The 21,066-nt window shown below is 21.7% G+C and overlaps 3 protein-coding genes across 3 annotated transcripts; 1 reads left to right on the forward strand and 2 right to left on the reverse strand.

Annotated features, from left to right (window-relative positions):
* Positions 1-13,015: 13,015 nt before the first annotated feature.
* LOC128951742 (BTB/POZ domain-containing protein KCTD3-like) lies at positions 13,016-15,493 on the reverse strand. Its single transcript, XM_054297009.1, has 3 exons — positions 14,241-15,493; positions 13,832-14,164; positions 13,016-13,746 (listed from the first exon to the last, which is right to left on the reverse strand). Exons 1-3 carry the CDS (start codon positions 15,157-15,159, stop codon positions 13,040-13,042), a joined length of 1,959 nt encoding a protein of 652 aa, XP_054152984.1. The 5' UTR covers positions 15,160-15,493; the 3' UTR covers positions 13,016-13,039.
* Positions 15,494-16,307: 814 nt separating this feature from the next.
* LOC128952255 (pre-rRNA-processing protein TSR2 homolog) lies at positions 16,308-17,025 on the reverse strand. The gene has a single exon (XM_054297613.1). The coding sequence runs from the start codon at positions 16,939-16,941 to the stop codon at positions 16,321-16,323; it is 621 nt and encodes a 206-aa protein (XP_054153588.1). The 5' UTR covers positions 16,942-17,025; the 3' UTR covers positions 16,308-16,320.
* A 339-nt stretch (positions 17,026-17,364) lies between these two features.
* On the forward strand, positions 17,365-20,648 carry LOC128952601 (D-beta-hydroxybutyrate dehydrogenase, mitochondrial-like). Its single transcript, XM_054298019.1, has 3 exons — positions 17,365-17,863; positions 19,040-19,192; positions 20,083-20,648. The coding sequence occupies exons 1-3, from the start codon at positions 17,449-17,451 to the stop codon at positions 20,631-20,633; spliced, it is 1,119 nt and encodes a 372-aa protein (XP_054153994.1). The 5' UTR covers positions 17,365-17,448; the 3' UTR covers positions 20,634-20,648.
* The last annotated feature ends 418 nt before the right edge of the window (positions 20,649-21,066 follow it).

Consider the following 21,066-nt stretch of genomic DNA (forward strand, 5'->3'; position numbering starts at 1 on the left):
AATTTTATACTAATAATAATAATTATATTATTTTTTTTAGCTGATCCTGGTTGTCCTAACAATGAAATACGTATATGTGGTAAATGTTGTCCTAATGATGATCCGTTTAGTTGTTGTGTTTAAGTGATTGTTAAACTATTGTAATGTTTTTTTTAATATAAATTTTTAAAATATTTTTAAATAATATATAGATATTTATATTATTATTGATTTATATATATATAGAATATTATAATTACAGTGTTTTTAATAAACAAAAAATTGAATTTAAAATAAATCAAATTTTTATTTCTTCAATTGATATAAAAAATTAAGTTTAAATAATTGTTTAAATTTTTTTATTTTGTAAATTATTGTTTGTATAATTAAAATAAATCAATTAATTATTTTTATAACAATTTCCTATCTATTAACTCACCATGCATCTATTTATTAAATTTGCTATTATAATAATTTTAATTATTATAAAATATTTTTCCAATAAATACTATATTAATTGCTAGATCATTAAAAACAATAAATAAAAATTTTATAGTAATTATTTCGATAAGCGATAAACATATATCATAATATTAAATTAGTTTTATAAAATAAACATGCATAATTAATTATTATAATTAACTGTAATTATAACATTTAGTTCATAATTTATTTATTATTTTTCAAATTAATTTATTAGTTTAATGTATACAACAACAACAACAACAAAATACTAATAATATTAATAAAAAACATTATTACAAAAATTATTTTCAAATTTATTAATAATTAATTTTAACAAAAAAAATGTTTTATAATAACTAAACATTTTATTTTATTTTTTTCAGTATAATCATAAATTTTTTAGATAATTTAACCAATGCAACAAGGTACATCAGTAATGTGGCAACATTTTCCTCTACATGGTATTTGCTTTGTACCACAGTTTTTGGCCACTAAATAATAATAATAATAAATAAATAACAATTTGTTAAAAAAAATAATTTTAAATATTTTTTTGAAATAAATTACATTATTTAAAAAAAATAAATATTAAAAATAAATTTAATAAATAATACCTGACATAGTGGTTGAGACAATCATGAAAATCATAGCCACCAATAAAATGTATTTTTTAAGCATCACCATGGTTAGTTTAGTTGTATAGTATTAATATAGTTAGTAGTAGATATTTCTAAAAATTGTTTTTTAGAAATAATAATAAATTTTTTAATTAATATTATTTTGTTTTTCCCAAAGATATAACTAAATTGAAAAAATATACAGGCTCCTTATATATATACCCATATTTTATTCATAATAAAAATAATTTATTAGTATAAACTTATTTAACTTATTTTTAACCATGCAATAATTAATCATGTTGATTTAAGTTATTTTATGTTATTGACAAAAAAAAATTTTGAGATCATTAATAAGCTTGTTTTATGCTTGATCATTTTATTTCGAAAAAATATTTTATATTACTAATCATTTTTGTTTTTAATTTTGTATAGTAAAAATTGCTTTATTTTAATTATACAAACAATAATGCTTATAAATAAAATTAAATTGTTATTTTAAATAATGTTTTCTAAATAATAAAAAACATATTGAAATTATATAAGTACATATATAATAGGTACACTATGTTATTGTGTAACAGTGTTAGTATTATGAACATTAATAATAACATTATTAGCCTTAATTTTATTGTTTTTTTGAAAAAAATTATGAAAAATTAGACAATTCGTATAATAATTTTGAATCCATTTTTTAATCATTTTATTAAAATTATTGCCCATCGATAAAATATTAAAACCATACCATAAACCCAAAATGCTGGCTATTAGACACAGATATTCATCTAAACTTAGTTTAGGATATATTTCGTAGACAGTGGTCGGCTCTGCCGGCACTTCCATATAAAATCGAAATAAATTATAATTAATTGAATTATAATAATCTTTCATAAATTCCATTGAATAAAAATGTTGTTTACACTGACGATGTTTACTACATTGTTGTTTGCAATTTGAATTTGACCGATAACTTGTATTAGTAAAATATAGATTATAGTTATGTATATCATATGTAAATAGATAATTGGGTGTCTGCTGTCCACCAGATTTCTGGATTAAATCTCTAATCTGACACTCAAACAAACATTCAAATTGTGTTTGTTTTTCATGACATTGTCGACGATATGTTCTAACTTTATCGTCCAATATTGTCTTACGGTATCTAATATAACCATAACCGCTACCATTGATTTTAATGTGTAATGCATTTTTATATTGAAATAAACGATATACCCGTTCTCTATGCCAGTGCATCATTACAATAAATTCAAAGTTTTCATTTGTAAATAATTGATTTAAAAAATCAAATTGAGCCAAATATTTGGTACCTTTCCAGTTATTAGTAAGAAAGTTACTATACGTGTGATGTTGATATAATTTATCAGGTTTTATTTGGTTTGAAAATAGTGTAAAACAAAACCCAAATGCATTAAAAAATTTATTTGTATGAAATATATTATCACAATTAATAAAATCAATAGTATTATTATTATCATACTGATGTTGTACGTTGGTAAGTAATTTACACTGAAACCATTGTTTATAATCGATAAGCAATTTCATTTGTTCACCAATTGATAATTGATTAAAGTTTTTGTAAATATTTTTTAAATTATAATCTGTACTAGTAGTGTTGTAAAGTGTATAATTTTTTAACCAGTACGATTTAATAAATAAATGCTTATACATGCAAAATGTTAGTGACGGCAAATTAATTCTTGCATTTTGATCATACTTGATATTTGTAACTGTTTCATAGGAAAAATACAAATAACTAATTTGATATGATTGAATAGCAAAACCAATTATATAAATTAAATGTAATAAATAATTAAAACATATTTTATAATTTTTTAACATTTTTTAAATAGAATTTTATTACAAAAAAACAATTACTTATTTATTAAAAAAAATTCTAAAACTTTCTATTAATATTTTATAATTATTATAATAATTAATATATCTTTAAGAATAATATTAGTTAACAAATAATTATTTTATGAATATGTTTAGTAAAATTATTAAAAATAAATAATTTTATTAATATATATTTATAACATCAAAAATACTATACAAAATACTAACAAATAAAAATAATTATTTTATTTGTTATTATTTTGTTGTCATAGAAAAAAAAGTTAATTGCTTTAATTATCTTAATTATATTAACAATAATACTGTATTTTAAGAATATATTTTATTAATTATGATTGCTTATGAAAATACAATTAATTGATTTTATTTTTTTTGAATATTATTTTTCTTATCATTTCTAGTACTAAAATCTACTAAAATAATTAAAACAATATAAAAAACATAACAATTAACACCTAATTGTTAATATTGTAATTAAAATAAAAATCAAGAAATTGTATAGCAAAACAAAACATATTTATATATTTATAAATAGTATTTTATATTATCTAAAATTGGTATATAATTATATAAACTAATTTATAAATGTACTAAATTTTTTCAATAATAATTGTTTTTTTTAGATATTAAACTAATATTGTTTAATAAATGAAATCTAATTAACTAAAATATTATTAATGTAATCTTATATAATTATAGTAAACATCTATAAAATTAGATTTTTGTTTTGTTTTTACTATGACAACAAATTATTATTTTGTTGTTTTTGTTATAATACTTAATTTTAACATAAAAAACAAATTACTAATTGGATGTATAGAAAAAAGTTTATAGCTATATAGTTTATAAAAACTATAGTTATTAGTGCAAAACGTTATATTGCAATCAAATAAATTATATATATTTTTCAAAAAATACATGAAGTTTTATTTACTGAAATCTATAATGACTTTTTGAGTCTGTCTGTCTGTAGCATTTTTTTGCGAATTTAGAAATGATGACTTCAGATTCGGTTAGAGGACTACTAATAATGTATTGAAAATTTGCATCAAAATTTTGATCTCTTCGGGAACATAGAAAAAATGGCGGCCAATGTAAAAAAAATTAGGTAAAATTTTAACGTTTAGAATTGTATAGAGCATCAAAAATAATATATAATAGATCAAAATTATTATTTTATTTTTTCAAAAAATGCCGCCAAAACTATGATTAGTTATTTATTTTGTCATAGTGAATAATTTTGTCATACTTAATCATTTGATACACTACATGACTAAAGTTGTGTTTATTTTGGCATTCTGAGTCATTTGATATCATACATCACTATAGTTGTTTATTTTGTCATACCGAGTCACTTTATACATTACATGACTAAAGTTGAGTAAATTTTGTCATGCTGAATCATTTGATCACCACATGACTATAGTACAGCTTATTTTGTCATACTACATCAGTTGATACCCCATATGACTATAGGTGAGTTTATTTTGTCATACCAAGTAATTTGATAACCTACATGACAATATTTAAACTATGTACATTTTAAGTATGTTTTAAATTTTTATATGTTACTATATAGCCGCTATAATTATACAAACTGATGGTTTTCAACCTATTTTTGGTATTCAAGTTTTTTTTCTGAAAATGCTTTCTAGCATTCTTAACTGGTTTTTTTTTGTTAAATTTGCTAGAAAAATAATTTTGATTAGTATAAAATATATTTCCAATAAATATTATTAATTGCTAATTCAATAAAATAATAATGATAATTTACAATTATTATCTGCATTTATAGTTAAAATTAAAATAAAAGTTTAATTTAATTAATAATATCTATTTCAAATAATTGCAAATTAAAAAAAATAATTTATTAGTTTATTATAGTTTCTTAAAAACATTATTAGAAAATTATTGTTAAATTTAAATTAATAACTATAATAAACAAAAAATGTTTTTATAATAAAATTTTATACTAATTATTTTTTTTTTACAATTGATTTATTATTAAATTATTTAATTAACGATTATCATTGGTTATTCAAAACAACAAAAAGCATCTCCCACATCGCAACATTTACTACTAACTTCACATTGTATTTGACCTTTACCACAGCCCTTGACAACTAAATAATAATAATAATAATAATAATTTGTTAAAAATTATTTAATCAATTTTTTACCATTTTTTTTAATTGGAAAAAATTACAATATTTTATAAAAAAAAAATTTATAACAAAATAGATTGAAATACCTGACAGAGTGGCAATCATGAAAATCATAGCCACCAATAAAATGTATTTTTTAAGCATCACCATGGTTAGTTTAGTTGTATAGTTATTAATATAGTTAGTAGTAGATATTGGAAAAATTGTTTTTTTTTTGAATAATAATTAATTTTTTAATTAATATTATTTTGTTTTTACCAAAGATATAACTAAATTGAAAAATATACAGGCATCTTATATACCTATAATTTTTTCAAAATAAAAATAATTTATTATTATAAACTCATTTAACCTTTTTTAATAATTGATAATAACTAAATTAGCTTGCATATTTTATTTTATTAATGTTTTACTTATACAGTAATTATAATAATAATACCAATAAATAATTAGTTTTTGTTAAAATCATAAATATATATTTTTTTATTAATTTAATTTACAAGATCAATAAAACAATTTATAATAATAATTAAAGATCAATACAACATTTTATATACCATATAATATTTTAGTTATATGTTATAACAATATATTTATTGCTTGCAAAATATAATATATTTTGTAATAACTATAATATATGATTAAATGATATTTATAAAAAAAAACTTGCTAGATCAATAAAACAATATATGGTTATTTATTTATCTCGATAATCTAAACATATTTTTAATAATACTAAACTAATTATATAAATAAACATTCATATTTAATAATTTAAATATTTTTTTTTATTATATTTATAGCAAAATTAGTAGTAATTCATTAGTTCAACAACAACAACAACATTATTATTAATAATAATACAATAAACAAAATTTATTAAAACTATTGTGATTTATAATTACTAAAAAAATAATAGAAATAAAACAGTTTATATATATTAACTATTTTTTTCAAAAATCTTATTCATATACTAATACAGTAATATATCTATATTTAATTATTTTTTAACAAAAATTATCCAGCTAACTAATACAACATTGATAAGTTTTATTCAATGGGCAACATTTACTGTGAAATGATATTTTATTATTATTATAATTAACAGCCACTAAATAATAATAATAATAATTTTAAAAAAATATATATATTTAAATTTAATTAAAATAATTACCCTGACTATTATCATAAGCATATCAAACAATAAAATATATTTAAGCATGGTAAAACATAGTGCCAATAATACGGTTGAAAATTATTTTTTTTTAAATAATTAAATTTTAATTTCTAATTAATTTCTATTTTTATTTAATGATATATAACTTGAAGTAAAAGTTGAAAATAAATGATACAGCTCATTATATATATAACCCATAACATATAACTTTATTTAATTAACTTTAATTACTTTGAAAATATTTTTTTAACCGATATAAAAACAACAAAATGAACATGCTTATTTTTATAATTTTTTCTATTTATTATGTTATTTTTTATATATCTTTTATTTAATTGTTTTAATTATAATAATACTAATATTATAATGATAACATTGCTATATTAATAATAACAAGTTAAATAATTAATAAAATAGTTATTATTATTTTTTTAAAAATTATAATTCAAACAGATTGCTAGATTAAATTTTTTAAAACTAATAATTAATACTAATAATATTTATTAAAAAATAATATTTTTTTATATAAATAATAAATATGATTTATTTAATTTTCTTTAAAAATCTATTTAATATTTACCTATTTTTTTGCTAGATCATTAGATAAATGTTTTTAAATGTTAATAAATGCTGATATAATGCATATAATTATTTACTTTTATTTTTTTTTAAATATTAGTAATAAAAAATATTAATAAAATTTTTATAAATGATATTTATTATAGATATAATTTCTAAATTATTCTCAATTTTAAATAATTTAATTATTTTTTTTTTAATTTTTATATAAGATTAAGTGTTAATTTTATTAACAGTATAAAACATTTGCTTTGTATAATGTGTTTATGTAATAACTATTTTATTAATAGATATAATCAAAAACTTGCTAGATCAATAAAACAATAAATTATTATTTATTTATTTAGATAACCTAAACATATTTTAATAAAACTAAACTAATTTTTATAAATAAACATGCATATTTAATAATTTAAATATTTTATTATTTTTCAAATTAATTTATTAGTTTAATGTATACAACAACAACAACAACAACAAAATACTAATAATATTAATAAAAAACATTATTACAAAAATTATTTTCAAATTTATTAATAATTAATTTTAACAACAAAAAAAATGTTTTATAATAACTAAACATTTTATTTTATTTTTTTCAGTATAATCATAAATTTTTTAGACAATTTAACCAATGCAACAAGGTACATCAGTAATGTGGCAACATTTTCCTCTACATGGTATTTGCTTTGTACCACAGTTTTTGGCCACTAAATAATAATAATAATAAATAAATAACAATTTTTTAAAAAAAATAATTTTAAATATTTTTTAAATAAATTACATTATTTAAAAAAAATAAATAATAAAAATAGATTTGATAAATAATACCTGACATAGTGGTTGAGACAATCATGAAAATCATAGCCACCAATAAAATGTATTTTTTAAGCATCACCATGGTTAGTTTAGTTGTATAGTATTAATATAGTTAGTAGTAGATATTTCTAAAAATTGTTTTTTAGAAATAATAATAAATTTTTTAATTAATATTATTTTGTTTTTCCCAAAGATATAACTAAATTGAAAAAATATACAGGCTCCTTATATATATACCCATATTTTATTCATAATAAAAATAATTTATTAGTATAAACTTATTTAACTTATTTTTAACCATGCAATAATTAATCATGTTGATTTATGTTATTTTATGTTATTGACAAAAAAAAAAATTTGAGATCATTAATAAGCTTGTTTTATGCTTGATCATTTTTTACAAAAAATATTTTTTATATTACTAATCATTTTTTTTTTAAATTTTGTAGTTAAGTTTATTTCAGTGAAAAAATAATCTAATAATTAGCTTTAGTATATAAGGAATTTATATTTTATCTTAAAAAATTAATTTTAATTCAAATATTAATACAATATAAACAACAATTACAATATGTTTTTTTTTTTAAAAATAAATAATTTCTTTTTAAATTGACCATGATACAATTTATTTTATTGAAATTTGTTTTTATTATAATGTTTGTTAACTATATCAATCTCAGGTAATTATATACCTGTATATTTATATATATATTAAATATAAAACATTGAGTACATTGTTTTAGTTATAACAATATGTAATTATTATAAAATAAAATGTATTTTTCTAATAACTATATGATTAAATGATATTTATAAAAAAAACTTGCTAGATCAATAAAACAATAAATAATTATTTATTTATCTCCATAACCTAAACATATTTTTAATAATACTAAACTAATTATATAAATAAACATAATTAATAATTTAAATATTTTTTATTATAATTTTATTATATTTATAGCAAAATTAGTAGTAATTCATTAGTTCAACAACATTAATAATAATAATAATAATACTATAAACAAAATTTATTAAAATTATTGTGATTTATAATTACTAAAATAAAATAATAGAAATAAAACAGTTTATATATATTAACTATTTTTTCAAAAATCTTATTCATATATTAATAATAATAAATAAATTATATATTTAATTGTTTTTTTTAACAAAAATTATCCAGCTAACTAATACAACATTGATAAGTTTTATTCAATAGGCAACATTTATCGTGACATAATAATTTATTATTATCATAGTTAACAGCAACTAAATAATTATAATAATAATTTTTAAAATATACAAATTTAAATTTAATTAATATATATATATATAAACCCATAACATTTAACTTAATTTAATTAACTTTAATTACTTTGAAAATATTTTTTTAACCGATATAAAATCAACAAAATGAACATGCTTATTTTTATTATTTTTACTATTTATTATGTTATTTTTTATATCTTTTATTTAATGTTTTAATTATAATAATACTAATATTATAATGATAACATTGCTATATTAATAATAACAAGTTAAATAATTAATAAAATAGTTATTATTATTTTTTAAAAAATTATAATTCAAACAGATTGCTAGATTAAATTTTTTAAAACTAATAATTAATACTAATAATATTTATTAAAAAATAATATTTTTTTATATAAATAATAAATATGATTTATTTAATTTTCTTTAAAAATCTATTTACTATTTAACTATTTTTTTGCTAGATCATTAGATAAATGTTTTTAAATGTTAATAAATGCTGATATAATGCATATAATTATTTACTTTTATTTTTTTTAAATATTAGTAATAAAAAATATTAATAAAATTTTTATAAATGATATTTATTATAGATATAATTTCTAAATTATTCTCAATTTTAAATAATTTAATTATTTTTTTTTTAATTTTTATATAAGATTAAGTGTTAATTTTATTAACAGTATAAAACATTTGCTTTGTATAATGTGTTTATGTAATAACTATTTTATTAATAGATATAATCAAAAACTTGCTAGATTAATAAAACAATAAATTATTATTTATTTATTTAGATAACCTAAACATATTTTAATAAAACTAAACTAATAATTTAATAAATAAACATGCATATTTAATAATTTAAATATTTTATTATTTTTCAAATTAATTTATTAGTTTAATGTATACAACAACAACAACAAAATACTAATAATATTAATAAAAAACATTATTACAAAAATTATTTTCAAATTTATTAATAATTAATTTTAACAAAAAAAAAATGTTTTATAATAGCTAAACATTTTATTTTATTTTTTTCAGTATAATCATAAATTTTTTAGACAATTTAACCAATGCAACAAGGTACATCAGTAATGTGGCAACATTTTCCTCTACATGGTATTTGCTTTGTACCACAGTTTTTGGCCACTAAATAATAATAATAATAAATAAATAACAATTTTTAAAAAAAAATAATTTTAAATATTTTTTTGAAATAAATTACATTATTTAAAAAAAATAAATAATAAAAATAGATTTGATAAATAATACCTGACATAGTGGTTGAGACAATCATGAAAATCATAGCCACCAATAAAATGTATTTTTTAAGCATCACCATGGTTAGTTTAGTTGTATAGTATTAATATAGTTAGTAGTAGATATTTCTAAAAATTGTTTTTTAGAAATAATAATAAATTTTTTAATTAATATTATTTTGTTTTTCCCAAAGATATAACTAAATTGAAAAAAGATACAGGCTCCTTATATATATACCCATATTTTATTCATAATAAAAATAATTTATTAGTATAAACTTATTTAACTTATTTTTAACCATGCAATAATTAATCATGTTGATTTATGTTATTTTATGTTATTGACAAAAAAAAATTTTGAGATCATTAATAAGCTTGTTTTATGCTTGATCATTTTTTTACAAAAAATATTTTTTATATTACTAATCATTTTTTTTAAATTTTGTAGTTAAGTTTATTTCAGTGAAAAAATAATCTAATAATTAGCTTTAGTATATAAGGAGTTTATATTTTATCTTAAAAAAAACATTGCTATATTAATAATAACAAGTTAAATAATTAATAAAATAGTTATTTTTATTTTTTTAAAAATCATAATTCAAACAGATTGCTAGATTAAATTTTTTAAAACTAATAATTAATACTAATAATATTTATTAAAAAATAATATTTTTTTATATAAATAATAAATATGATTTATTTAATTTTCTTTAAAAATCTATTTACTATTTAACTATTTTTTTGCTAGATCATTAGATAAATGTTTTTAAATGTTAATAAATGCTGATATAATGCATATAATTATTTTCTTTTAATTTTTTTTTAAATATTAGTAATAAAATTTTTATAAATGAAATTTATTATAGATATAATTTCTAAATTATTTTCAATTTTAAATAATTTAATAATAATTAAAAAATACTTTTATATAAGATTAAGTGTTAATTTTAGTAATAGTATAAAACATTTATATAATGTATTTATGTAATAACTATTTTATTAATAGATATAATCAAAAACTTGCTAGATCAATAAAACAATAAATTATTATTTATTTATTTAGATAACCTAAACATATTTTAATAAAACTAAACTAATTTTTATAAATAAACATGCATATTTAATAATTTAAATATTTTATTTTTTTTTATAAATTAATTATTTAATTATAGTAAAATTGTGTTTTAGATTTATTATAGCTATAATTTCTAAATTATTTTCATATTTTTAATAATTTATTAATAACAAAAATTTTTTTTATATAATATTAGCATGCTAATTTAGATTTTGGGTATTATATTTAATAGTATATTAAAATTTTATATATTTTTTAAAAAATAACAAAATACTAGATATTTATTATTATTATTATTATTGTGATTTATGACTTATTTCAATAAGTAAACATGTTTATTTATTTAATTTTATTTTAGCATTATAATGTTGACATCAATAAAAAAATTATTTAATATCATTGCTTGGCTTGTTTTATGCTTGATCATTTTTTTCGAAAATATTTTTTATATTACTAATCATTTTTTTAAATTAAGTTTATTGTAGTAAAAAAATAAGTTAATGATTAGCTTAGGTATATATATATATATATATATATATATATATATATATAAGGAGCTTATATTGTATATCAGAAATTTATTTTAATTAAAAAAATATCCATACAATTCAACTTCGATAAAATATTATAATTAAATATAATTATTATTATTGTTGTTTGAAAATGACCATGTTACGATTTATTTTATTGACACTTGCTTTAATTATAATGTTTGCCACTATATCAGACTCAGGTAATTAATTATTATATATATATATATATATATATATATATATATATATATAATTATTGTTAAATATAAATTTTGAATATATATATAGTAACATATAATAATAATAATTACTTTTAATACTAATTATTAATTAGTATTAAAAAAAATAATTATTATTTTTAATAGTAATTATTATTATTAATATTAATATTACTAAAACTTTTTTTTAACTTGAAATTGTAAATTTGATTTAATTTAAATTTATGTATATAATTCTAATATAATATATACAGATTAAAAAAAATTATATACCATATATACACTATTACAATATTTATATAAAAAAATTGCAATTTTTTTTAGTTTTATTATCTGAATTTTTAAAATTTTATTTTTTAAAAATTAATTTATTAAAAATTTTTAATTAGCCGGATGTCCTAATAATGGTAAACAAATTGAATGCGAGGGCGAAGAAATGTGTTGTGAAGGCTATTGTTTTGGTAATACTGGTTCACGTTTTTGTGTTGTAGAGCCATAATAATAATAATAATAATAATTTTTTAAATTAAATAAAAATAAATTATAATAATTTAATTCATTATAATTGAATTGTTTTCAATGGTTTTTTTGTTGTTGTAATAAAATAAAATACTACTACTCTAAACATTATACAGTAAATTATAGATTATAAAATAGTAGTAGTATTATTATTATTATTATTATGTAATAAATAAATAAATAAATAGATAAGTTTCTATAAATTTTTTTTAAAACAATTTAATTATAAAATAATATTAATTTCTATCATCAGATCAATAATAAGTACAATTATTATTATTATTATTAATTTTTTTAAATCAAAAAATAAATGATTTATGCATTAAATTAAAAAACAATTTTAAATAAAAACTGCTAACATATTATTTATATACAAATATAGCTTAATATATATAAAAATCTATTAATATATAACTTATTTTATTTAAAAACTATAATAAAATGATTTATATGTACTGTATATATAACTACTAACTAACTATTACTTTAACAACTCGTTTAACAACAATTGTTTTGTGATGCCGTCGGGTGGACCCGATTTGGCGGCCAAATCAAGAGCAGTGGTCAGATCCCACACTTGTAGGTCACCATTGGAATGACCGGTTAGTATATAACGTCGCGATCGGTTACCCATTGCTACGGCTTCGCATTCGTGGACACAGTAGGCTGTAATGAGTGAGTCGTCTACCGAACGCAGTGTACAGATCTTGTGGCCATTTGAAGCCATCAGAACGTTAGCCGAATCAGTCTGCGTTCGGAACCGTTCGATGAATACCTGTTTGTCGCCGTCGTCCTGATCGCCGAACGGACCGACATCGCAGGTAACGGCAGTTGTTGTTGTTGTCAAACAACAGGAGCTTCGATTGGTATCACTACTACTACCGGCACTAATCGATACCGCCATTGACTGCCCTCTGTCTTCATCGGTGTCGTCGTCGATGACATCCTCATCGAACCGAATAATACGAAACGACGCGTGCGGTGTTGAACCCGGTTGTGTAGATATACGTCCCCGAAATCTGGTCAGTGTCCACGTGCGTACGTGCATTGCGTTGCATACACTGATCAGATATTTTTCGCTCAACATTATCCGTTCGATACCCGTTAGGTGTACTTTAAACGTCTGGAACAGTTGCGGTCCGTGACCAACAGTTTCCGGATGTTGGACTAACACACGTACGGTACCACCTATTCAAGTAGTGGGGGTAGTAGGGGTGGGGGTAATAGAAATCATTATAATCGGTAAAACAATTATTTAAAAAAAAAACAATACCTTTAGTTCCGTAGGCAATCTCAACCCAATTGCCATTGGTTTTCGGCGTTCGCGTCAAATAACAAGATATGGCAGTTATTTCTTCGCCTTCGGGATCTTCGTATAGTTCATTGATTAGTAGATCGCCGTCTTTCATACGCAACGGAAACTTTTGCATATCAATCAAATAGATAGATCCCAAACCCGAACCCAATAGTAGAAAATTACAACCGGCCTTATCGTAGGCGGTTATTGCCGACGCATCAGTGGTTCCTTGTTTCAGGTCTTGTACTAACCAGTGCTGAGATGACGAATGCCAGACACCGACTCTTCCTCTTTCATTACCCAAAGCCACTAAAAAATAATCAATTTTAAACAGATTTTAGTCATATATTCTACACAACAAACAAACAAACAAAAAGTCTTTTACCCAATTGAGAGCCGATGAAGAACATGGAGTTTATGTGACAATTATTGAGATGAAAGCGTCCGATCTCTTGCTTTTGTGATGTATTGTTGCTACAAGTATTTGAACTACCGGTGCTATCATTACTATTACTATTATTATTGTTATTATTATTATTATTATAATGAGATACATTGATAGACCACAATCTGATTATAGATCGTTGATCTTTGATGGCCAACATTAGCTTCGGTCCGGTTAGTCCGGCAACACCGCAATTATAGTAGAAAGCAATCTCAGCGATAGTACTGTCAATCGGTTCCGATTCAAAAACCAATTGCCAGCCCATTGTATCTTTCAGTCGATAACAGGTAACCACACGACTATGGGCTACGGCTATGGCATTGTGATGGGCGACCACTTGTCGTACAGGTTCACCACTACCACCACCAGCAGCAGCAGCGGTAGCGCCGCCGCAATCGCCATCACCCGTACGGCGTTTGATATGCGACTGAAACAGTAGATCACCGCCACAGGTTGGCTTACGGTAGAGTTGGTCACACAATTGTAGCCGCCGTACCAATGGTGTTATACCGTAAAACTCGGATTCATGTAATAGCATATCCAGATTACTGCCGTCGCCGATGTCGTACAGCTGACGGGTACGCAAATAGTGCAGAATTATGGCAAACAATTTCGGATCTCTGTCGACAAATATGGCACCCGACGAGTCCCGTAGCGATGATATCCGACCGGATAGTAATGCCGTGAAAAATGTATCGCCGATTGATGTCAACGTCTGGCGGGATGTACTGAATCGTTTGCCGCCGACATTCAAACTGATTATCTCTTCATCGGCTGCCGAGGAGGCGGTGGCGGCGGTGTTGTTGTATTGTTTCTGATAGAGATATGAATGACTTAAACACTTCTTCATTGCCGACATTATGTCTGTCTGTGTGTCCGTCGCTGATGAGGAATAGGACTGATATGTCTTCTGTCTTCCCTATCGATTGATAGTTTAGTTGTCTTTTCACTTATGAATTGATTTTTGTTTTGTTTATTATTATTAACTAAATTGTAAACAAAACATCTCTGTCTGTCCGTCGCTGAGGAGGAATATATAGGACTGATATGTCTTCGGTCTTCTGTCGTATCGATTGTTTGTTTAGTTGTCTTTCACTTATGAATCAATTGATTAATATTTAACTAAATTGTAAAAACAAAACACAATAAATACAATATAAACAAACAAACAGTTTGTTTGTCTGATTGATTGATAAAAACATTTTTTTTGTATTTGTTTTTCAAATACAAAAAAATCTATTAATTATTTAATATTTAAAAATAATTTTTATTTTAAATGCCATTCAATTGATTACTAATATATACTGTAATATGTATTACATTTGACTATCAATACAATTATTGAGTGACGCGTCATATGATTGCTCACAACAACAACAACAACAATATAAACAACATTACAAACCATTCATATAAGACGTTACGTATAAAAATTATTTATTATTTTTTCAAAAATTATTTATTATATAATTTTTTTTATTTTAAAAATAACTATTTAATTAATTGTAAATTTAATAACTATTATATATATATTAACTTAACTATTATATATTAATTTTGTCTTAAAACTTATTAATTTATTTTGTTATATATAATAAATTAAAAACTTTTAATCTATTATTAATATATTATTTTAATTTATAAGTTATAAATAATTTACAATAAATTTTTTAGTTGTAATTTTTTAATTAAAAAAAAATATTAATATTTAATTAACATATTTTTTTTAGAAAAATATTACAGTATTTTATTTAATAAAATATTATTATTAATAAACTTTTAAACAATATTTAGATTATTGGCGATCAATGGATTCAATGAATATAAATATGAATATAATTGACTGATAAAAATAAATTTATAATAATTACCGTAAAAATTAACTAATTTTTTAGCGATTAGTTAATAATATAATATTTATTTTTATAAATTAATTGTCAATAATTAAAAAAAACTATTAATTAACTAAAAAAAACTATTAATTAACTAAAAAAACAGTAAAACAAAAATCAAAATCAAATCATCGTTTGTTATGTCCTTTTCGTTGAACACGAGTCCAGCCGTCATCTTCTTCTTCTTCTTCTTTTGCTTCTTCGGTAGTCTTCATATCTTCAGCGACGACGACAACACGTGAATCACTTTCAACTACTTCTTCGTCGTCGTCCTCGTCATTGTCCTCAATGTCTAACGAGTTGAGACCGTTCTCGACGACGCCGACCATCATATCTTCACTGATAGCCTGCGGACAAGTGTTACCGACAACAACACCGCTGTTGGCCTTACGTCGCATATCGTCGACACTGTCCATCACTTGCCGATGTTGGCCGTCGGCACACATACGATAAAATTGGCAAACATTTGAGGCAAATATACCCAGCGATCCGTCCTCTATGACCGTATTGAACTCGTTGTCCAGAATTTCGCCGACATATTCTTCCAGTTCATCTGCATGTAGTCCTCCATTACCACCAGAATTCTGTCGGAAAACATCTTCGATGGTCTGTTTCATCCAAACTAACTTTTCCCGTTGATATTGACCGCCCATTCCGTGTTCAATAGATAGTTGAAACGATTTCCAGGCCATCATCGATGTCTCGATGGCCAAACTGAACACTTCATCAGCAGTTGTTGTCGAAGACATAGCACACACTATCACTTGAATCGGATCCACAAAACAATCACATCATAAGTATATAACATGTGTTTCAATGTCTATAAAACGCATGCGTTTTATACATACAATACATAATCAAAAAAATTGTATACAATTTTTGATTATGTATTAAATATTTGAAATAAAAATTATTTTTTAAAAAACAAGTTTTCAAACAAATATTTTTTGTTTAAAAAAATGTTTGCAAAATAAGAAGTGGTTTTTTATTAATACTATTTTAAGACAAGTTTTTTGTTGTTGTTGAAGACAAGTAATCCAGTCTTTAAACTGAGACTTTATAGACACCATAACAACAGCTCATACAGACCTATCACTGACTATACATACAGTTGTCATCAGATTTGTTTGGTTTCATCACTCAAGAAGAAGAAGTAGAAGAAAACTTTTTTTTTTTATTACTCTCTTGTGTTTTGTGTCCACAAAAAAAAAAGTTTTTTTTGTGTGATTTGTCTGTTGTTTTTTCTGGTGGACCAAATGGATTGGATAACCATATTGTTGGGCATCTTTGTCATACTAGTCGGCATCGGTTCCTATATCTATCAGTTATCCAATGTATTCCTCAATTGTAATCAATGGCTATCACCAGACGATAAGTGCTTAGTGATTACCGGCTGCGATACGGGTATTGGCCTCCGAGTGGCCAAACATTTCTATCGTAAAGGTTGTCTAGTGGTGGCCACTGTTCTGGATTTGAGCAGCAATGGTGCCAAAGAGTTGTCAGAATTGTTGGCCACCGATGTTGGCGGTGGCGGCGGCGGCAGCGGTGCTGATGATGAGGATAACCGACAACCGAGACTATTGGTCATTCAGATGGATGTGACCAAAGATAGTGATGTCAAACAAGCGTTTAGTAAAGTCAGACAATATTTAAATGATAATCAATTGCAAGGTCTGTGCCATCAATTTATTTGATTTAAAAAAAAAAAATTATTTTGTTTTAATTTATTTAATTAAAAATGATATTCAAAATTCACTTTTAATTTAATTTAGTTTTAATTAAATTAATCATTTATTATATAATTTTATTTTTAAAATTACAATTTATATTTAATATACATTTTTATGGCATATATTTTTTTGTTTGTGTCCTCTTTTTTCCCATTCATTCAATCATTTGAGAGCCTAATAATAAAATTAAAGTTTTTATCTAAAATTAGACTTTTTTAAAATAAAAATAATTACAAGTCCTTAAGGCTATATTAAAATTATTATTATTATTAAAGTATTTTCAACATAAAAATTACTGTAAATAGCAAACTATTTAAGTAAATTAATGTATAAATACTATTTATTTTGTTGTTGTTTCAAATGTAATATTGAAACATATAATTTTTTTTCATTTGAAATAACTTTCAAGTATTTTAAGTTTATGTTTTTAATTCAATTATATATTAAGGGATTACCGGCTAGTTATTGAAAATGTTATTCAAAAAATAGTTAATTTTATTGTAAATTATATATATATTAATAGTTTAGTAATAATAATAAATAGTTATTATGCATAATAAGTAATTGTTTTATATATTTTGGTATTATAAAAGTTAGTAAACAATTTTTTTTTTAATTGCATAGTAACAACATGTATATTTAAATTATGAATAATAGCATAATTTATTTTAACAAATAATTTAAAATAATACCAATTTTGAATTATCCGATAATTTAATTAAACAATTTGATAATAATTATAAAATTGATTTTAATTTTTTTTTTAAATGTTTGATATTTTAGATTACAAACAAATACAGTAATATATTGAATAATAAATTTGATCAAATAATAAAAATACAATAAATTAATTATAATAAGTATTATTATTATTATTATATAGCATTATTTCATTTAAAAAAAATAATATTAAAACTTTATTATTATTATTATTATTATTATTATTAGCATTAATTTCAGAACTAAATTATTTATTATTATTGCTATAGATTTTTATATAAAAATTTATACAAAATTTAAATTACTGTAATATAATATAATATAGATTTATAATTAATATTATTAAAATTATTTATTGTTTTTTTTTAATTTTAATTTTAATTTAATTTATTTTTAGGTTTATATGCATTGATAAACAATGCGGGCGTTTGTTTGATGGGTGAGTTTGATTGGCTTTCGTGGACACAAATCCAGTCAGTAATTGATATCAATGTTTTGGGTACTATGAGAGTTACCAAACAATTTTTGCCATTAATTATCCAAACACAAGGTATTTATAATAATAATTTTTAAAAATATATATATATTTAGTCGACAACTCTATTAAACTATTTTTAATTAATAAAAACTTAATTATTAACAATCAAAAAAAATAGTCTATAAAAAAACTACATTAAGTTTATTTGTTTTCTAAATAGTATATTACTATTATTTATTATTATTATTTAGTTATCAAAAAAATTGTTTAGAAAGTTAGTGAATTAGAGAGAGAGAGAGAGAGAGAGAGAGAGAGAGAGAGAGAGAGAGAGAGAGAGAGACTACTAATTTATAAATTGATGATTTAGTTAGTACACAAACATTATTTTTAGGTCACAAACAAAAAGTCCCGAAAAAATTATTATAAGGTATTGTATACTAGAAAGTGGGGAAAAATTAGAGCAATAAAAATTTGGCACAATTTTTATATATATAGTAAATAAATATCATTTTCACTAAAATAATAATCAAATTGTGTCTCAAAAACCTATTGACATGCAATCACTTATTGTATTAAATATATGGGATCTCTCTCTCTCTCTCTCTCTCTCTCTCTCTCTCTCTCTCTCTCTCTCTCTCTCTCTCTCTCTCTCTCTCTCTCTCTATTATAATATCTATTATTTGTGAGGGGGAGGGGGGAAACACACACAAACAGACACAGACAGTCATAAAATAAACATTAATTTCACAGATATTTGAACATCACTTTCAACTAAAACAACTCAAAACAAATAGCCTTGAATATACAACAGTATATGCCTCCCATTTTTTTTTGGTGGCATATATTTCCCATTCAAAACACACTTACATACATACATACAAAAAACATTAGTATTTTTTGTCAAATATACTAATTTTTTTTAAAATTTTTTTATCTGTCTTTCCCATCACACACATACATAGGCCGTGTAATTAACGTTAGTTCAATCAATGGTAGTATAGCCTATCCTGGCTTATCCATCTACAGTGCCTCCAAGTTTGCCATCGAAGGCCTTAGCCATTCCCTGCGCAATGAACTATCAAAATTTGATGTCAAAGTTATTATAGTAAAACCAGGCGACTATGCTAGCCATACAAATATTATGGCTGGCCATCAGCGTAATGTCCAGGAAATGATGTCCGATGGTATGGATACAGCAAAACGTCAACTGTATGGCCAATATTTTCATGAATATCATCGACAAGTATTGGCTAAGACGGGCCTAACTAGTTGTTCAAAATCAATTGAATCGTCCGCATTGTTTGGCGACTTCGATGAAGCCGTACTGGCAGCTGATCCCAGATTATATATAATCAGTAGTTCACTATTGTATCGACTGTTTTATACTGTACTATACTTTATGCCGATGACCATCGAAGACAAACTATTTAGGACTGTTGTCTCAAAAATTGTCGACTTCAAGACTATAATATCATCACCCGATAGTTCAATGAAAACAACGCCCAATCAATAAATAAAACTTTTTTTGTTTGTTGTTTTAGATAATACTTATTGTAATAATAATAATAAACTGTTATCAACTAATTTTGTTGTTTGTTTGTTAGGTTTAGTTTATTTCAACAAAAAAAAAAAGTGAAAGTGTGTTATATATATAATATAATAATTTATTAAAATTATATATTTCTCCATATATTCTACAGTATATATCATATATATATACGAAATTTCCTTCAAATATGTTTTGAAGCAATTTTTTGTTTGTGTTTAATACAGTATTTTGTTGCCTAAAAAAATTATTTATTTATTTTTTGGTGTAGTTTTCTCCCCCCCCCCCCATAAACTACATAACTAATAATTATATGGCAAATAATTTTTTTACTCTCAATATTGTACTGTATTTGACTTTTATATATATATACAGTATTACTGTATATGAGTTGAAAATG

This window comes from Oppia nitens, unplaced genomic scaffold, assembly GCF_028296485.1.
Source record: "Oppia nitens isolate AA-2021 unplaced genomic scaffold, nextdenovo-longstitch-racon4-pilon3 scaffold1_pilon_pilon_pilon, whole genome shotgun sequence".
Classification (NCBI taxonomy): domain Eukaryota; kingdom Metazoa; phylum Arthropoda; class Arachnida; order Sarcoptiformes; family Oppiidae; genus Oppia; species Oppia nitens.